Source organism: Siniperca chuatsi, linkage group LG5 (assembly GCF_020085105.1).
Source record: "Siniperca chuatsi isolate FFG_IHB_CAS linkage group LG5, ASM2008510v1, whole genome shotgun sequence".
NCBI classification, from domain to species: domain Eukaryota; kingdom Metazoa; phylum Chordata; class Actinopteri; order Centrarchiformes; family Sinipercidae; genus Siniperca; species Siniperca chuatsi.
Window position 1 is genome coordinate 24,055,917 of NC_058046.1, and position 16,696 is coordinate 24,072,612.

The 16,696-nt window shown below is 37.7% G+C and overlaps 1 protein-coding gene across 1 annotated transcript in view; it reads right to left on the reverse strand.

Annotated features, from left to right (window-relative positions):
- LOC122876927 (dmX-like protein 1) overlaps positions 1 to 16,062 on the reverse strand; it is a 56,406-nt gene extending 40,344 nt beyond the window's left edge. The window contains 12 exon segments of the mRNA XM_044197900.1: positions 807 to 1,048; positions 1,224 to 1,391; positions 2,304 to 2,484; positions 5,131 to 5,332; positions 6,253 to 6,437; positions 6,721 to 6,787; positions 7,153 to 7,297; positions 7,497 to 7,575; positions 8,153 to 8,230; positions 12,085 to 12,210; positions 13,823 to 14,054; positions 15,663 to 16,062. Coding sequence (XP_044053835.1) covers positions 807 to 1,048; positions 1,224 to 1,391; positions 2,304 to 2,484; positions 5,131 to 5,332; positions 6,253 to 6,437; positions 6,721 to 6,787; positions 7,153 to 7,297; positions 7,497 to 7,575; positions 8,153 to 8,230; positions 12,085 to 12,210; positions 13,823 to 13,909 — 1,560 coding nt within the window. The 5' untranslated portion in view covers positions 13,910 to 14,054; positions 15,663 to 16,062.
- Positions 16,063 to 16,696: the final 634 nt, after the last annotated feature.

Sequence of the window (16,696 nt, forward strand, 5' to 3'; positions counted from 1 at the left end):
TGACATACATACATTATGAAACAGTTTAAGTTCCCATGTGGATGTGGTAATGACAGATGGCACTGAAGAGCATAAACTCATTTTACAAAAGGGTTAGCTCAAAATAAAGGGCTAAAATTTGTCTTTTCTCCATTCAGAAGTTGAGTGACAAATGACTTTCTGAAATTAATTGGGTCATTTGGAGACTCCAGGGATATGGTCTTTGTCACTTGCCCTTTCATATATGTAAAAAATAATAATGTTCAACAATACTTATGCTAATAATAATACCAGGATCCTGTCTGTTTTATCTAATTAAAGCAGCCAAGCCTAATCAACCTAAATGTCACTGAAACTACAAGATTATTTTAGCTACCTTGCCTGACTGACTAACTAACTACCATGTCACAAGATTCTCATTATTTCACGGCTAATAAAAATGCATCAAGGGACTTTGATATGAAGTCACACATAATTAGAATATAACTGTCTGAATGGCTGGATGAAAAGCCATTAGAATAGAAGCTAGACCATCACAGATGTTAAAATGATTCACAACCTTACTGAGATAATAAATGGATTCTTTCCCGAGAAGCACAAATTGTGAATACAAACAAGTCGCTTGAAAGAGTGACCAAAGGAAAGTCTGCTTAGTTTACAGTGTTCATTAAATTATGAAGTAAAAATATAATTAATATTTGCTTTACTGTAGTTTCCCATAATAACACTTCTGTGTCTCTGTATTTCTTTTTGTTCATAAAACATCAACATAAATGTAATATTCCATTGTTTTACATAAACATAAACCACATCAACAGTGAATGTACCTGAGCTTGTCTGAACATGCCTGGCTGGTATTCATCTAACCAGTCCACATGCCAGACTAACAGAGAGCCGTCCGTGGGATGGATACTGAACAGCATGTCTGCCCCTTTATTCCACTCCTCTAACAGCACGTCCACCTGGTGCTTCACTGCTGCCAGAGAAAGCTCCACAGCCTCAGGTCCTTGGGGGTCACTTGGCCTGCTACTATTATCTTCTTCATCAAAGTTATCCTCATCTTCAGGCTCTGGAAGAGAATGCAAACCATAGTGCCCAAATGTAAATTCTGAAAATCAGTATGGAAGACAAAGCATAACACAATATGTGAAAGTCAGAGTCTAGTTTTGACAGTGCTATCCCAGCTTCATATGCACACCACTTCAAATAAAGTGTTAATGCGTGATCCAAATATTTTCCTGTACCTTCATGGGCACATTGCTCCAGGCTGCCTCGGAGCTGCTGCAGAAAGACTTCCATAGCTAAAGTGAAATGAAGCTCTTTGTTGTTGAGCCAGTGGACAGTAAAAGGACCTCCAGGTTCCTCGTCATCCCCGGCACTCAGAGAAGAGATGGAGGGCAGCAGAGGAATGTCTGTGATAAAGACGATAAGTGATAAAGACGTTACAACATTTAGATAAAGAAGTCAAAGAACAACAAAACTTTGCATTACCACCCTTCATGACAATGTTGAGGGATTTTTTTTTAGATATGTCAACCAGTCTTGGACATGGTGGACCCCTTTGGACTCTGGACTGGACTTTGTTAATTAACAACATTGGAACTGAATATAGCATAACCTAGTAATTTGAATGTAATTATGTCAGCCTGGTGGTGTGGGTGTGTTTTTCCCCCCCCCATTTTGTTTTGTTTTGTAGCATATTTGTAATGCTGTGACTCCTGCTGTTTTTGTGTTTTATTAAGGTTCAAAAACCATGAAAAAAGTGTTTCTGTACATATTCGTAACTGGCAGTATATGTAATTGTTGCCAGAACCTCAATAAAAAAGAAAAAGGAAATTTACATTACATTAGACTGGGGGCATGCAGGACAAAAGCAAATTAACTTTCATGAATATGAGTATGGTATGAAGTATGCTAAAACATAATTCAAGCATACAAATACAATCTTACATGACTTCTAAGCCTCAAGGCTGAAAGAATCTACAAGATTTTGCCCTGATTCAGGTCAAATCAAGCTACCACGACACACAGAGGAACAAAATGAAAATGCCTTACAATTACTCGGGGCAGCGCTAACTGAGCACAAAAGCTCACTGGGATGTTAAATAAACAACATCAGGCAATCTACAAAATTTACAGCATTTTTTGCCTTAAGAAATAAAGGCTGATTTTATTCAAGCAGAGCTAACTATCTATGCAGTCTCTATGGTTTATGATTAACTAATATGTTATCCTACAAATTCTTGCCTAAATTTGGTGTTCAACATGATGCTGATAACGAGGATTTACAGGATTAGTTACAGAAACAAATGTTTGAGTTTAACCTGTTGCTGGGTTGATGCTGGCGGCAATGTGGAAGTGGCAGAGAGTGTGGGCATGGGGCATGTTGCTGCTGCTCTTCTTGTGGTTGTAGTGTCGGCTTTGATGGTGAGGCAGGCAGCCAGTCAGAGAGGGCTGGGGCACATCCTGATAAAAGGAGCCGTGCAATGATTCTTGAAAATTCAACTGTGAAGAAAACAAATTACTCAAGTTAGATAATTAATAAACAATATTTAATGTAAGAGTTCTCACATGCTATACTTTGAAACCAAAAATGTGATGATTGTGGTTAAAGAAATTAAATCTATATTTTATGAATGTAGATTGCCTTTATCAATGTGGTTTTTCATAGCTTACAAATGTATGTACAAATCACAGACACAATCAGATCTTGCATGAACCTCCACAGTCAAAATAATTTGAAAAGCAACAAGAGTTTTATAGGGTTATATAGTTTCCTGTTACTCCTTTCAGGCTGACACAGAGATACAAGTTAAAATTGCTTTTGGAGGTTGATGTGAAAGAATCAACTTGTGCCAACTAACAGGGCTTTACTACTCTCCTCCCAGCCTGAGCTGAGCTACTCTGCTTTGGTGAACAGGTGTTTCTCATAGGGATGGGAATTTAATTTACCGTTATTGACGTTTAAATGATATTTAAGTTAACTGCCGCAGCATGGAAGAGTGGCTGAGTGAGAGAGAGAGTCATGTAAAGGGAACTGAAATTAAAACTAAACTTAATTTGGTACTTAGTTGGGTTATGTAATTGGGGTTTTTTCAGTTGTTGTGCAGTAATGTGTAAAGACCTAGAGTTCTAGACTTGAGCCTCTGTGAATGCTCATGACAAGGCATTAACCTGTAACAGCAGTCTCATATGAATGACAGCCAAGAATTTGAAAGACAGAGCGTCTTTAGGTTCATGGAGACTAGAGATGGGTATCGTTACAATTTTATCGATAATACTAATCTTATCGATACGCCTTATGGGGTTGGTTCTTTATCAATACTCGTATTCGTTCTTTTTCATTACTAAATTGCTTTTTAAAAAATATATTATTTAAAAAAAATGTATAAATTCAGAACAAGATAAGAACTGAATATTTGAAATATAACTAAATGTTGTTTCTAGAGCAGCAACAGTAATGTTTACAACAGCAAAGTCACAATATAAACTCAATATCTCACCGCTGGCAGGAGGGAGGAGGGGCTGGTTTGTCTCAGCTATGTTTACAAGAATTTGCCAAATTCTGACTACATACAGACATCTTGTTTGTTACAATTCACTATTAGCCGCGCTGTGCTTGTGTAAAACATAGTGGCGGTGGATGAGAGACTGCGGACAGAACAGATTAAAATATCGCTTTCTACATGTTTATGCTTGTTAAACGGGTGTATTGATAAAGTATTAGCTTTTTACTCGCGGTTTATTGCACATACAGTAACAAAGGCGTAGTAGTCCTAGTTGTCGTCAACTCGAGTTATCTCCACTGGCTTCTCTGCTCTGCTGGCCACTGACTGCCTTTGCTCCGTGTGTGTGTGTGTGGAGGAGCTCAGCCAAACACAGAGAGCAGGGGAGAGGCTGCAGCGTGATAATAAATTACACCAAAACATTAAAAAGTACCGATAAAAAAAAAAACAATAATGTCGGAGCTTATCAATACTACAGTTTAAAAATTTAACACCGGTGCCCGTTGAATGTAGAATGAGTAATATACTAGAGGTGTACTGCTGCAGTTTCTTCAAGTATTACTGAGATTTATGACACCCGCAAAGAAGTCCTTTGTCAAATATTGATAACAAATGTGTGTAAACTCACTATTTGAGTATGCATATGCCATACTAATGTGTACACAGCAGATACAGATGCTTTTGAATGATTTTATATCTATGTGGGAAAATGAGATTGTGATGGAAATCCCATATCACTCTCTCCTCTGGAGGTTCCCAAACAGTATCCTTATCAAGAAACTTTGGGCTTACTTAACTTCATTGATTTTGAGAGAAATCTTGTCCTGCTCACCCCACACCCTGAGGCATCATATTAAAATGGAGTTTAAAATGGGGCTCTCTCAGTATTGTCCATCCGTTCAGTTTTGGAGGAGGAGAGTCAGCTCAGACTACTGCCTGGATCATCCAACACAGTCTGTGATTTTTAATGAATAATTCCACACATGTACTCTTACAGACTCTCCTCAAGGCACAGCAGAGACATTTGCATACTTATTTTTCCTGTAATCTAATGTGCCCTGAGCTCTGTAAGTGCCAGTGAGACCCATAACCATTTAAATGTCCATATTAAAATGGATGGAAGTATTGTGTCTGAGGCCTAGCTTGGCTGTCAGCAACAACATAAGTCACTTAAAGGAGAGGCCAATATTCTTCACTGATGCTCATCTTAAGCCCTTCAAAGCTTCAAAAACCATCTTCATGTCTGATAGCCAATTAATTTTCCCTTTTAACTCCACTAAGCCTCTGTTTTTTCTATCTTCTTTCTCAGTCTCCCTTTGCTTGTTCCCTCATCTCTGCAGCATCCTTATGTCCTTCATTACCAGTGATGAAAATACAGTAGCCTGGCTTCTAATTCAGGGGGCGAAATGAGGCAAACCAGAGATCATAGCATTTGTGCCATTTATTTTCCCACTATTAATAAAATTATTGTGACTCTTTTTGCATTTTGTAACCAAAATAGACGATATTCTCACTGTGACACAGCTTTAAAAATAATGCACTTCTTTGACATAAGTGGTTTACCTTTTGTCAACATTTAAATTTTCTGATGTAGTGCTTGAAGATGACAAATTGTCTCAATTAAAATTACATTAGAGTAGCTTACTTCCTGTGCTGTTCCTTGTGTCTTCCCATTGCAGGTGTTTTTCCTAGAAGGGCCAGCACATCCGAGTGTGTCACTGTGTTGGCCAGAAGTGTGGTTGTTATGGTAACCGGACAGGAGGCTGTCACCCGGCAACAGCGTCTCTGCCCAGAGCCGGCATACGCTGTCCTTACAGCAGGTGAGCAGAACATTACACACTGCACCTCTGTTAGGAGAGAGGAGGACAGGGAAGGGGAAAAGGAAGGATAATGGCAAAGGGTTTAGGCTGAAGTCTGCAGGAGGGCACTGAACTTGTCAGTAATGATTTCTATCATCTAATGCCAAGAGTACTATTCAACAGCAGTTTACAACTGTAAAGAGATATGTTAACATACAGGTCAAAAGGTAGGTCAACAAAGGTAGTAATGATACTGGTGATAAAGAAATGACCAAATCTAATCTAATTGTCCTTAATGTAGGCCATGATTACAGAACATGACAAGTGTTTGCCAAAGGTAGAATAAGAGTCAATGTTGCTTTATTATTCCATCTGATCATTGACAGGTCATCAACATAGCAGTACAACCTGGATCACTACTTCAATACTTCCTAAAGCCTAATTTATAGCAGCAAATAAGCTTAGTGAGAATTCGGCCTTGACATAACAATGTCTTACTGTATATGTTAATTCTCTGAGCTGTAACGGTAGAGTAACCGTAATCACTTCCAAGGCATTTCCAAAATAATTTTCCTTTTTTGCTAAATCTGCTGTGAACTGGGTCACATTATAATTTCAGTCAAAGAACAATTACAGGTCACATAAGATTAGCAATGCTCTAACAAAGCAGGGCAGAATTGGGAGCATATGGTGTGAGACTGTAATACTGCACAGTTTCTAAACTATTTTGAATTTGCAAGAGCTCCTTCATTTTCAGTCAGCCCACAAAATACTGTATAGTGGCTGGCTAAATACACAGAAAAAGAGATACTACCCATCTACCCAGTAAAACAGGCCTAAAAAAACAGGTTAGGCCAACTTGTTGTGCTCAGTTGTGTCAGCTTAGGTCAAGCTGAAGCTATTAAGAAAGTAAATGAATCATGGCAGCAGAAAGGGTACTATGAAATGTTGCCTGACAGTAGCCATACCGTGGCATGTACTTGCTGGTCTTCCTCCAAGAGAAGCCGGTAACAGAGCGGGGGTGGGCCAGGTAGACAAAGGAAAAGGCCAGCTCTCCCTGAACACTGACACTGGGTTCTGGAGGTGTGAAGAGTCTAGAAACACCTGACTTCCACTTACTGGTGCTGTACCAGACCTTTACTAGGCAGTCATCCTGAAGAGGAGAGACAAACAGGGATATAGTTGATGCTATGCTGTATGATGTGCTATTACAAGTAGATTGTAGGCCAAAACTTTAAAAAACAAAAAACAAAACAAACCCCCGCCCCAAAAACAAAACAAAAACAATAAAACACCGAAGATAGGCAGTAAGTTACTTTACAATTACACCTGAGTTTACAGTGTTTGGCTTTATCAGTGTGAATTAACAATGAAAACATGACTAGTTTGCATCAAAAGCCGTACAGGTTTAGCAACTCCTGGTAAAAACCACTTACCTGTCCAGCAGTAGCAAAGAATTCCCCGTCAGGAGAGAACTTCATTAAACTGACTTGAGAGGCTGTCCTTCAGACAAAAAAATAAAACATTAATTACAGTTTTTAATACTCAATACTACGTAAGTCTGTATTTTCAGATATAAAATATATAGTAAGTAATGACAACTGTTAGAATAAAATAAGTTGAAGTAAATGTACCAATATTGGAATATCAAAAAAAATAAAAATAAAATAATAATAAATAATATATATATACTTGTCTTTACTAAATTGTCTATTTAGTACATAACTAAAAAACTAAAAATAATGCTGATAATGTAACAAATTATCCAGTTTGAGTAAATTTGGGGAAGAAAAACATTTCTGTTAAAAACAAAAAGTTCTTCGTTTCTAAACCAGAAAGCAATAAAATCACCAAGTCGAAGTTCTTACTTGCTCTTCCAGATGCACCTCCAGGCAGAATGAGAGTCTCTTATGGTAATTTCTGCCTGCTTTCCCGCATCTTCAGCTTCATCTTTCACTCCATCAACATAAGACCACAACTGGAGGCTACTAGAGCCAGTTAAGAGAGTGCTGCCTATATACACAAAAACATATTCAATCTTTCAGGACAGATACTACCCATGTCTTGTATCATATAATTTGTTTAAAAAAAAGAAACATGAAAGCATATACTTCAATAGAGATTTAGGTACTGGAATCATAGTACCAACCCAACAGTGTTTTCAGGACATGCATGATTTAGTATTTTCAGAGAGCACAATGTATCAAAGTACCTGTGGGATGCCAGGCCAGATTCCGTACCATAGACTTTAATACAAATTGACCAGTCTTCTGCCATTGGCAGTTCACCGTCTGTAAAATAAAAAAAAATAAAAAAATACAGACAACATTTAAAAAAACAATGATAAAAATACAACAGGTTCTAAAAACATTATTTCCCTGTGTCCCTTATATCAGTAGTTACAACTGCATAACAAGAACCAACAGTGAAGCTGCTCTCATGTGAGCCACATGTGATTAGGCCTCATAGACAGCAGCAGTAATAGCAGGGAACTTCTGCAATGAAAGAGGTACTGTGTTGTGTTTAAAATGTGTAAAATCTTTCCATTCCTTATGACTATTCTTTGACTTCTCTAACAACAGAAGCCTTTTCAGCACTTAGATAGCAAACCTAGGACATCTGCACTGACTATAGAACAGGAATAAACAGTAAACATGATTGCAAGACCTCACTTAATATTTCAGTAAGAATGCGCATGTGAGATTGAAATATTTGTTCTTCCCTGGTGACTTTCTGATGGGTTTGGAGGAACAATATTCTGCTCTATTTCAATTATCAACTCACCTGAAAGAGAAAGGTCTGATTTTCAGGATGATCTGAATACATGCATGACTAGACTGTGACTGAAAGATAATGTAGGCTACTCACAGTCAGCGATGTGTCTTTTTGATCTGGGTGCAGAACAGGCTCAAAGACACACACAGTGCTTCCATAGGAAGCTGCAATCTGTCAGCAGAAAAAAGAAAAGGCAACACGTTAGATATTAAGACATGTTTTCTGATATAGAATGAAAAGCCATCACTGAAAACATATTTGCAAGAACCATATATTATTCCACATATTATATTCCAATTCCATTTCTAAATATGAAAAAAAAATCAAATTATTGTTGTAAATTACAATTAAACTTACATTTGAAACATACAACGAAGAACATTTCATTTCAAAATTATCAACTGTATGTTTATATAACATATGTAAACTGTATGACATAGCCTACTAACTCGTATTTTTTCTAGGAAAAAATTCCTTGTTTTTGACAATTTAGACAGTGAATAATGAGTGTAGATCCTTATTCAAGATCCTCATTGGGAGCAAACAAAAACATCTATAGTTTACTATATAACCCATGACATGTTTCAACAGTAAATGAGTATAGTCCCTGGACAACAAACTGAAAATACCTTGAACCTATAGCGACCCACTGTTGAATCAACAATATCTTATCTACTGTATGCTTACATGCCATTCATATATTGATTAGGGCTACATACTCAAGTGCTTTCCATGGGAGCCACGGTCACAATGTTAAACAGACTGAATAGGTGAAATTTCTGTGGCAGTGACCACAAATACCAAGCTTAACAAGGTCCAGGTCTCGGATAATACATGCTGTGTCTCTAATGGGGTAAATAATATGCCGACTGTCAGAGAGAGAATAACATCAGGAAATGAGTCACACATGCAAATGTGCATGTATTAATTGACACAGGCACTCACATACAAGCCATCACATGACCAAGCACAGTCGCATTAAATCTTTCTAGACAAACAATGGCTCATGGGATGATGATACATAAGGAAAATATATCCTTTTTTAGAATACACTTCATGTTTCATCAAATTCCAGTGGAGAGCAAAATGTAACCGACTACTCTGTAAAATAACTAACAATATACTGTAGCTCTAGTCCAGGGAATAAAGTCAAGTCAATATAGGCCTGTTCTGAGTAGCAAAAAGAAAAAAGTGAGTTATAAAACATTAAGTCTCCTTTTTTGTGGTTATAATGATGACTATTCTTTGGTCTGATTTTAACTACGATTTTGAGATCGTATAATGCTGCAAGAATATTACAACAGACATCTTAAAGCTCTGTTTAAATTAACCAGGACTACCCAACTACCTGCTGCTTTAGCTAACTAAAGCTGACAACAAAAGTTGATTTAATGTCATTGCTTTCTGGTGTTAGTGTAGGTTGCTCCCTGTCCAGTCTCCAGTGTTGCTCTGCATGCATTTGTTTTGAACCCTAAAGAGACATATGACCTGATGCAAGCCGTTGATTACAACAAATACGCATTCAATTTGTGATGTCTTACACAGAGTTAAAACAATGTAATTATTTTTGTTTGTTTTGTGCTTTAAATAAATTTATCTTGATGAAATTTAGCAATGCAAAGTTCTGCAGAGCCCAACCTGTTGGAGCACCAATTATGGTGTTTGCACTAATTTTAGTAATTTCTCACAATAATGTGGTATTATTTAATTATAACTAATTACACCTTCAATATAATGAGTTTGGAAAATACATGTTTCATTGCAGTGGGTCATTAATGCTTACAAAACGCATCTGAAGTGCACAACACAGTATGAGCGCAGGGGGTGTGTGCTCAACTATGCAGTGTAAACAAATAGCATTGCTAATATCTCAGCATGGAGAGAAGCAGTGAGGTGGAACTGGCAAGCATAACAACTGAGCATGCTTAAACAGATGCTAGACCATGCTGGAGGCATGTGACGTTACTTCTGGCCCAACTGAATTGGATTAAACATCACATGAGGGGAGTAGTGAAGGATTGGGTGAGCATTTTTCTTCTCCTCATTTGAATTAAATCAGGCCTGTCTGCTGTTTTAACAAGGCCACCACCATCCTCAATTAAAAAATAAAGACAGATTACAGCGATGGCCTGGCAATGATGACTTCTGCCTTTAATATTTTTATGAAGTAATTTGTCAGGTTTATGCAGATGTAGTAATTCTGGAATTCTCCGTTTTTATTTGTTTGCAGCATTGTTACTCAGTAACTAAGATGAATCGTGAATACTGTAGCTGTAGTAATAAGGAAGGACGGGGTAGTTTGGGTTCCATTGAAAAAAAACCCAGCACTCTCAATTTTGAGAAGTATGGAAGATGAAAATTAGGGGTCTGCAGAGACGCTACAATTTGTGATTTGTGGTTTTAACTGAAAATAGGCTCCAAATTCTGAATTATTTTCCCCTTGCAATCACTGCCACTGATATTAAAACAATACAAGCTAGATGGTATTATTATTATTATTATTACAAACAAATAAAACCCTGAAGAGATTTAACAGACACATTGCAGAGATTCAGATCTGACCATTCGCACCTTTGCAAATATCAGTTAGATATTATGGCATCAGTCTATGGGGGGAAGGGTCCAAAACTCTAGAAGAAACTAGACCTACTCAAACAACCCAGACCAGCCTGAATTGGGACTAACAGCGGGTCAACTGGTGTCATCAGTTTCACATCTCAGTTTTTTTAGCTTTTAAAACTTGTAAATTTTAGTTTAAATCATAGACCTGATACAGTAAATTACAAACGTAGGGCCTGTGCTTTATCACACTATACAATATAATTAATCTTGCTCCTAAATACTTTTTGCAACTGGGACTAACCCCAACACCAACTTCCTTCACACAAAGTCCACCAGAAAAGGACAAGTAAAAAAAAAAAAAAAAAAAAAAAAAAACATTCAGACTATTCCTGTAGCAAACAGAAAGTGTACACACAAGAAATTATCTTGTTGTCCCTGTGCCACAGATGGACTCGGAACAGAGTTCAATACAGAACATCAGAAAGACGTAACATTAATACATTTTTGCAGATCTGTCCCAGATACAAATTACAAACACATCACAACAGATCTTTTGTGTGTACCAAAACTTAAAACCAGTTTGGGGTCATTAATGAGATTATCAGTGGCATTACATCAGTGAATAAGCCTGCTGTACCACTACTTGCTTTACTGGGTGATTTTTTCCCTCACTTGGAGTTGATGACAGGAAGCTCATGTTCATTAAAACAGCCACTGATGTTGCCAACAAATCTCTTTCCTGAAAACATAAGCTGCCAACACTTATTAAGCGGACAACAGAGCTTGCCACTAATGGGCCTTGCAAAATAGTTAGTTAATTAATAACAAAATCTGAAAAGAACAGTCCTGGACATTTTAGCAAAATTTGGATGGGATTCATTAGATAAGTATGATTTCGCTGACACTCTGAACTGAGCTTGCCTACCAAACTTGATGAAAAACACATTCCACCAATTGTGTGGTCTTTAAAAATAAAGTGAAGTAAAAGGAAGGAGAACTGTACATTACGGTGCTGTGCAGAAACACACCTTTTAGTGCCCTCACTTTTTCTTTTTGACTGATCCCCTATTTTTGCAGTTTAATCTCTGTCAAATGATGGGATGGCATTAAGGGTTGGGTATGAATATATGGTGCATTATGATTGTATTATACACATAATGCATTGTTTGCATATGGTGGCAACATTTTCTGTAGCAAATACTTTATCTTCCATTGATCGACAATGCAATATTGACCTTCAATTAAAAAAAGATAACACCCATCAAGTTATTTTAATTTGAAAATTTAATATGCTTTCCCAGTGATTACTGGCACACTATGAATACATTCAATTAACATTTTAAAAAATTTATATTCAAAAAATGTTTGTACTCAACAAAAATCATATGGTATTTCAGGAACATCCCAGTTTGCACATCAGCCTGAGGACCCAACATGATAGAGCACCACTCCATTACTCTTACCTGTCCACCCTGAAGTGAGCAGTCAACACAGCCGACCTGGATGTTGCCATGTTTGGCCCCTGGGATGATCTGCAGTCGCTCAAAGTCACTGCCCAAAATCACCACGTCACAACCTGACGCATAGGCCTATTAAGAGACAAGGAGACAGCAAGAAGGGGAGAGAGATGACGATGACACTCAGATCCACCCAGACAGAATTGCATGAAGGGTCACTTGAACTGCACTTGTCCTTGAGCCAGTGTCACTGCATCAAACATGCCATCATACAACAGCTCTGGAGTGCAAGCATATAAGATTAGAATTCTATGCTCTATTTCTGTGGCTCTCAGAAGTAGATCTTCACATGAGCTGTGATTCACTGTGACTGTCTTCTTCACAAGAGGACAGAAGGACAGAAATAGTTATCCTATTGATCCATTCTCTGAATAAAATGGGAGTAGTATCTCATAGAGTTAGCTTTGAAATCACAGAGTGCAAAAGCAGTCAGAGGTACTGCCTTTGTATTTCAGACATGCGGCACAGTCCTAAAACCTAAACAAAGGCTTACTGCAGTGGAGGGAAGAGCTTTTGCACTATTAAACATGATCTAAATTATACAGTAGTTAACACAAGACAGTGGCATAGGCTACATTCAAATGTAACCTAGCAAATTTAACCTAGCATTAATATAATTAAGCAAGCTAACACATCCCTATCCAATAGAATGATGGAGGGAGTTCATTGTGGATTATATCCAACAGGGGACAAAGAGAATTAACTAAGTAAGTAACACATCACATCAATTGCAATTTGGCAAATTCCTTCGTTTAAAGTTCCTTTTTATATCATGGGAGTATACATTTTTAGCACAGGTAGCCCCGGTGGCCTGAGGGCTGGAAAAACCTGGACAAGATACCTTGATATCAATAATGGGGCAACATTTTGCATCTGACTGTTGGTGCTTTCATACAAAACTGAATCTTAACTAATTTAAACTTCTCAGTGAAAACAATATTGTGTATGATGAACAAGTCTTTAGTGACCGAATCTGTTTTTTTCCCCCATTCAGAAAAAAAAGTCAAATGAGCTCAATGTAAATTTTATAACTTATCTGTAATGCAGTTTTTAAGACAACAAAAAGAAACATTTTGGGCCAATACATTACTCATTTGATGCATCCAGTGCCACATACTGAACCGCACTTGTTAGTGTGTTATCCTCAACAACAAAATTTTAAGAAGTCATTTACACCAGAAGTTTAAGTGTAATGAGAAGTAATGAGAGATTTTTTTTTTAAACAGAAAAACCCCACATAAAAGAAAAAACTTTTCTTTTATGTGACAGTTTTAATTTTTAGGCAGTAAAAGTCTTTTTAAGGCATAAAGTATATTGGCTGTGGTAAATTCGTCAGGCATGGATCCTCTGTTCCACCTGTGCTTAACTCGATTTGTTCCTTGAAAGACCAGTACTTCAAACTAGTATAGGAGGCATAAAAACACCTGACATAAAATTCAAATTACCATATAGCCAAGTACTAGACAACATCACCACTTTGACTTAGTTCTTAGTCTAAAGTGGTGCCTTCTTGGCATCAGTGCATTTTCCATACTGTACTTTTTTCTTCTGCTTTCTACATTTACATTCAAAAACAACTCAATGAACAAAAGTCTGTTCTGACAGATCAGTTTGGCCACCCTCTAAGAATCAGAGCTCCTCAATGGCTGGGAGGGAAATACTTCCAGAGCTTGAAATATCTTACCGTGAATGGCACACTGTTGACGTTCCCTACAGAGAAACAATTGTCTCCAGGGTTGACAGCCCCTGTGAGGACCTGATGGAGATTCATGACTCTTGTTTATAGTCCGCTTGTGTTCCCTCCTCCTTTCCTTTCTCACACCCTCCCACTCCAGGTGAGATTCATGGGAAACCATGGGAAGGATGTGTTCATCTTCATCTGTAGCCTGTGTCACTTCAGTGTCTCTACAGACTTGCTGTTAGGAAGATAGGAAGGGAGAGATAAAAACATTTAAAGATATAAACAGATAATGTTTTGGTTTAGTAAGCATCAAGCCATTGACTGCAAATTGATTCAACACTTGTAATATTATCAAGGAGGAAATGGATGATCGATTAATTATTTCTGTTGCACCATATTGTTCATACAGGGCAGGGCATCAAGTGCTCTTAAACCTTTTCTGCATGAGTCCAAAACTGCATGAAATTAGTCTCGCAATGGGACCTTGATGCACGAAAACATTCTGGTAGTATTGTGAGAGGACCCACTACAAATAAGCATTACACCTGCTTGGCATACAGACAGCTGAAAAAGTCATATTGGCATCAAAGCTCTTTCGATCCTGTTGGCCTATCTTAAAATCCATGCCATTTAGTGTGTCAGCTGTTGTAGAGGTTATCATCGAGAGTTCTTTCACTGCAAAATGCAGCCAGCTTGATTATTGACAAACTAATTAGCATGCATAGGTACAGGAACAAGCAAGGTGATGCTGTACAAGTCCAGTGTCACATTATCTTTGGGGGGCATGAATTTCTAGCAGTGTGGCATCACCTTCTGTGCACTGCCCAGGTGGAAATGGGAAATTATTGTCATGAATGCATATTTGTGCAGAATTGAAACTGCATATTTAATAAAAAGGCAACTGTAGTGTATAACTGTTATAGCAAGAGAAAACGTAGAACATAGAAATCTAGTTAAATCATTAGATAGTGTTTTAGATTGATTCTGGAAGTGTTTAAAACTATTTCAAATGTATTACAATTTCTACAGAGGTACTGAAGTAAGGAGGTATTGGGTGGGTAACAACAGATAATACCACTCTGACTTTTAAGAAATGCTTGTGTATGTCCAGTATTTCACCTCCGTATGCTGGCAACAAAACAAGTTCACTAGACATAAAAAGGCCATTGTTAAAAGGGTGCAGAGCAGGCGTCAGTGAGCCAAGTGGGTCAGTGCAGGCTACACCTACTACAACACTGCAAGTCCGGTTAATCCACTTTATTCAGTGTCAACGTGTCGTACAGTCTTTGTCCAATAAAACTGTAGAAACAGGTTTGGTCATTTGAGGAGACTAACACGCACAAAATTAATAAATCCATATCACGTGTCTTAAAGCTTTAATGATATAGTTATATCTCACTTTTTAGACACAAGATACATGACGTACTGTCATTTTAACGTTACAACACAAAATAACATATGTAAGTCCTTGAAAGCCAAAGTCTGGCCTACAACATTAATGCAGTGCAGCTGTAACGTTAGGCTATATTATAACTGGAGAAAATGCGAGTTATGTTTCCTGTGCTGTGGCAACTCACGTGATAACGTTTCACTCGCCAGCACATTAACACTTAGCAAATGACACCACATCTGACTAACACTCTGTCAACCGATTAGATAAAACGTATAATCAGTTGAGTGTCTCACTGATTTTGAGCAAACACTTCATACATTAGCTAGCTGTTAAAGTCCTCGAATCATGACGCTAACTTGGCTGTCAAGTTTAACGTTAGCTAGCCATCTGCAGTTTACAAAACAAACACCGTAACACGACCAGTGTTAGAGAAAGTAATCAGCTACTTACCCTGTGCTACTACTTTGTAACATGTCTTGTAGATATAACGATGACAGTTGTCCCTTTCAGCTTCTTTCTATCATGAATGTAGCTCTCCAACGTTAAATGTCACGGATTCGGTCTCCTCGGTTAGCTAGCGTTAGCGCGCACTAGCTTGTGTAGCTCTCTTTTAGCGAGCTCCTGAGCTAGAAAGCTACCTGCAGATCACTTATGGCACACATTTAGTGCCTGACAGTCTCTGCTTGCCAACTCGAGTAGCTAGCTATTACTTCTCAAAATGCTAACCATAAGAAGGAGCCAACCTCTCCCCAAGGTTAGCAAATTAAACGCTTCCAAAGAGGAAGCTTTTCCTTATGTTGAAGATGTGTCATGATAATGACTGTTTCGCTGCAATGCATTATGGTCCTTGGAGTTGCGTTTTGACAGCAGCGCGAGAGGGCAATTTTTGAAATCACCATAGCACACTCCTGTCTAGTTGTAGTTGAAGTAACATAAGGAGGTTCCCAGTTTTTAAAAAAAGTGTTTTCATCTTTTGTGGTTTCTATATTTACAAGATTGTGGATATACCGGCTTGTAGTCAGCGGTGGAAAGTAATAAGTGCATTTATTCAAGTACTGCAGTACAATTTTGACATACTTGTACTTTACATAGGCCAAGTATTTCCATTGTATGCTACTATGTACTTCTGATCCACTACATTTATCTGACACGTATAGTTAGTATTTACTTTTTACAAAAAAAACATGATATACTTATATGAGTACTATACTACTGATCGACCGAGCAGTACACAAAATTAGCTCCACATTGACAGACTACAACATTAAAATGCTCTTACATGTATTTGTTGATAGAATAATATAGTCTACAATAATATAACATTGTCAAAGGAGTAATTCTGCATAATAAGTACTTACTTACTTACTTTGGCTGACAATACTTCTGTACTTTTACTGAAGTACCATTTTGAATTCAGGACTTTTACTTGTAATGGAGTATTTTAGTAGTGAACAGAGTCCCAGGTGCAGCTTTTACTTTAGGTA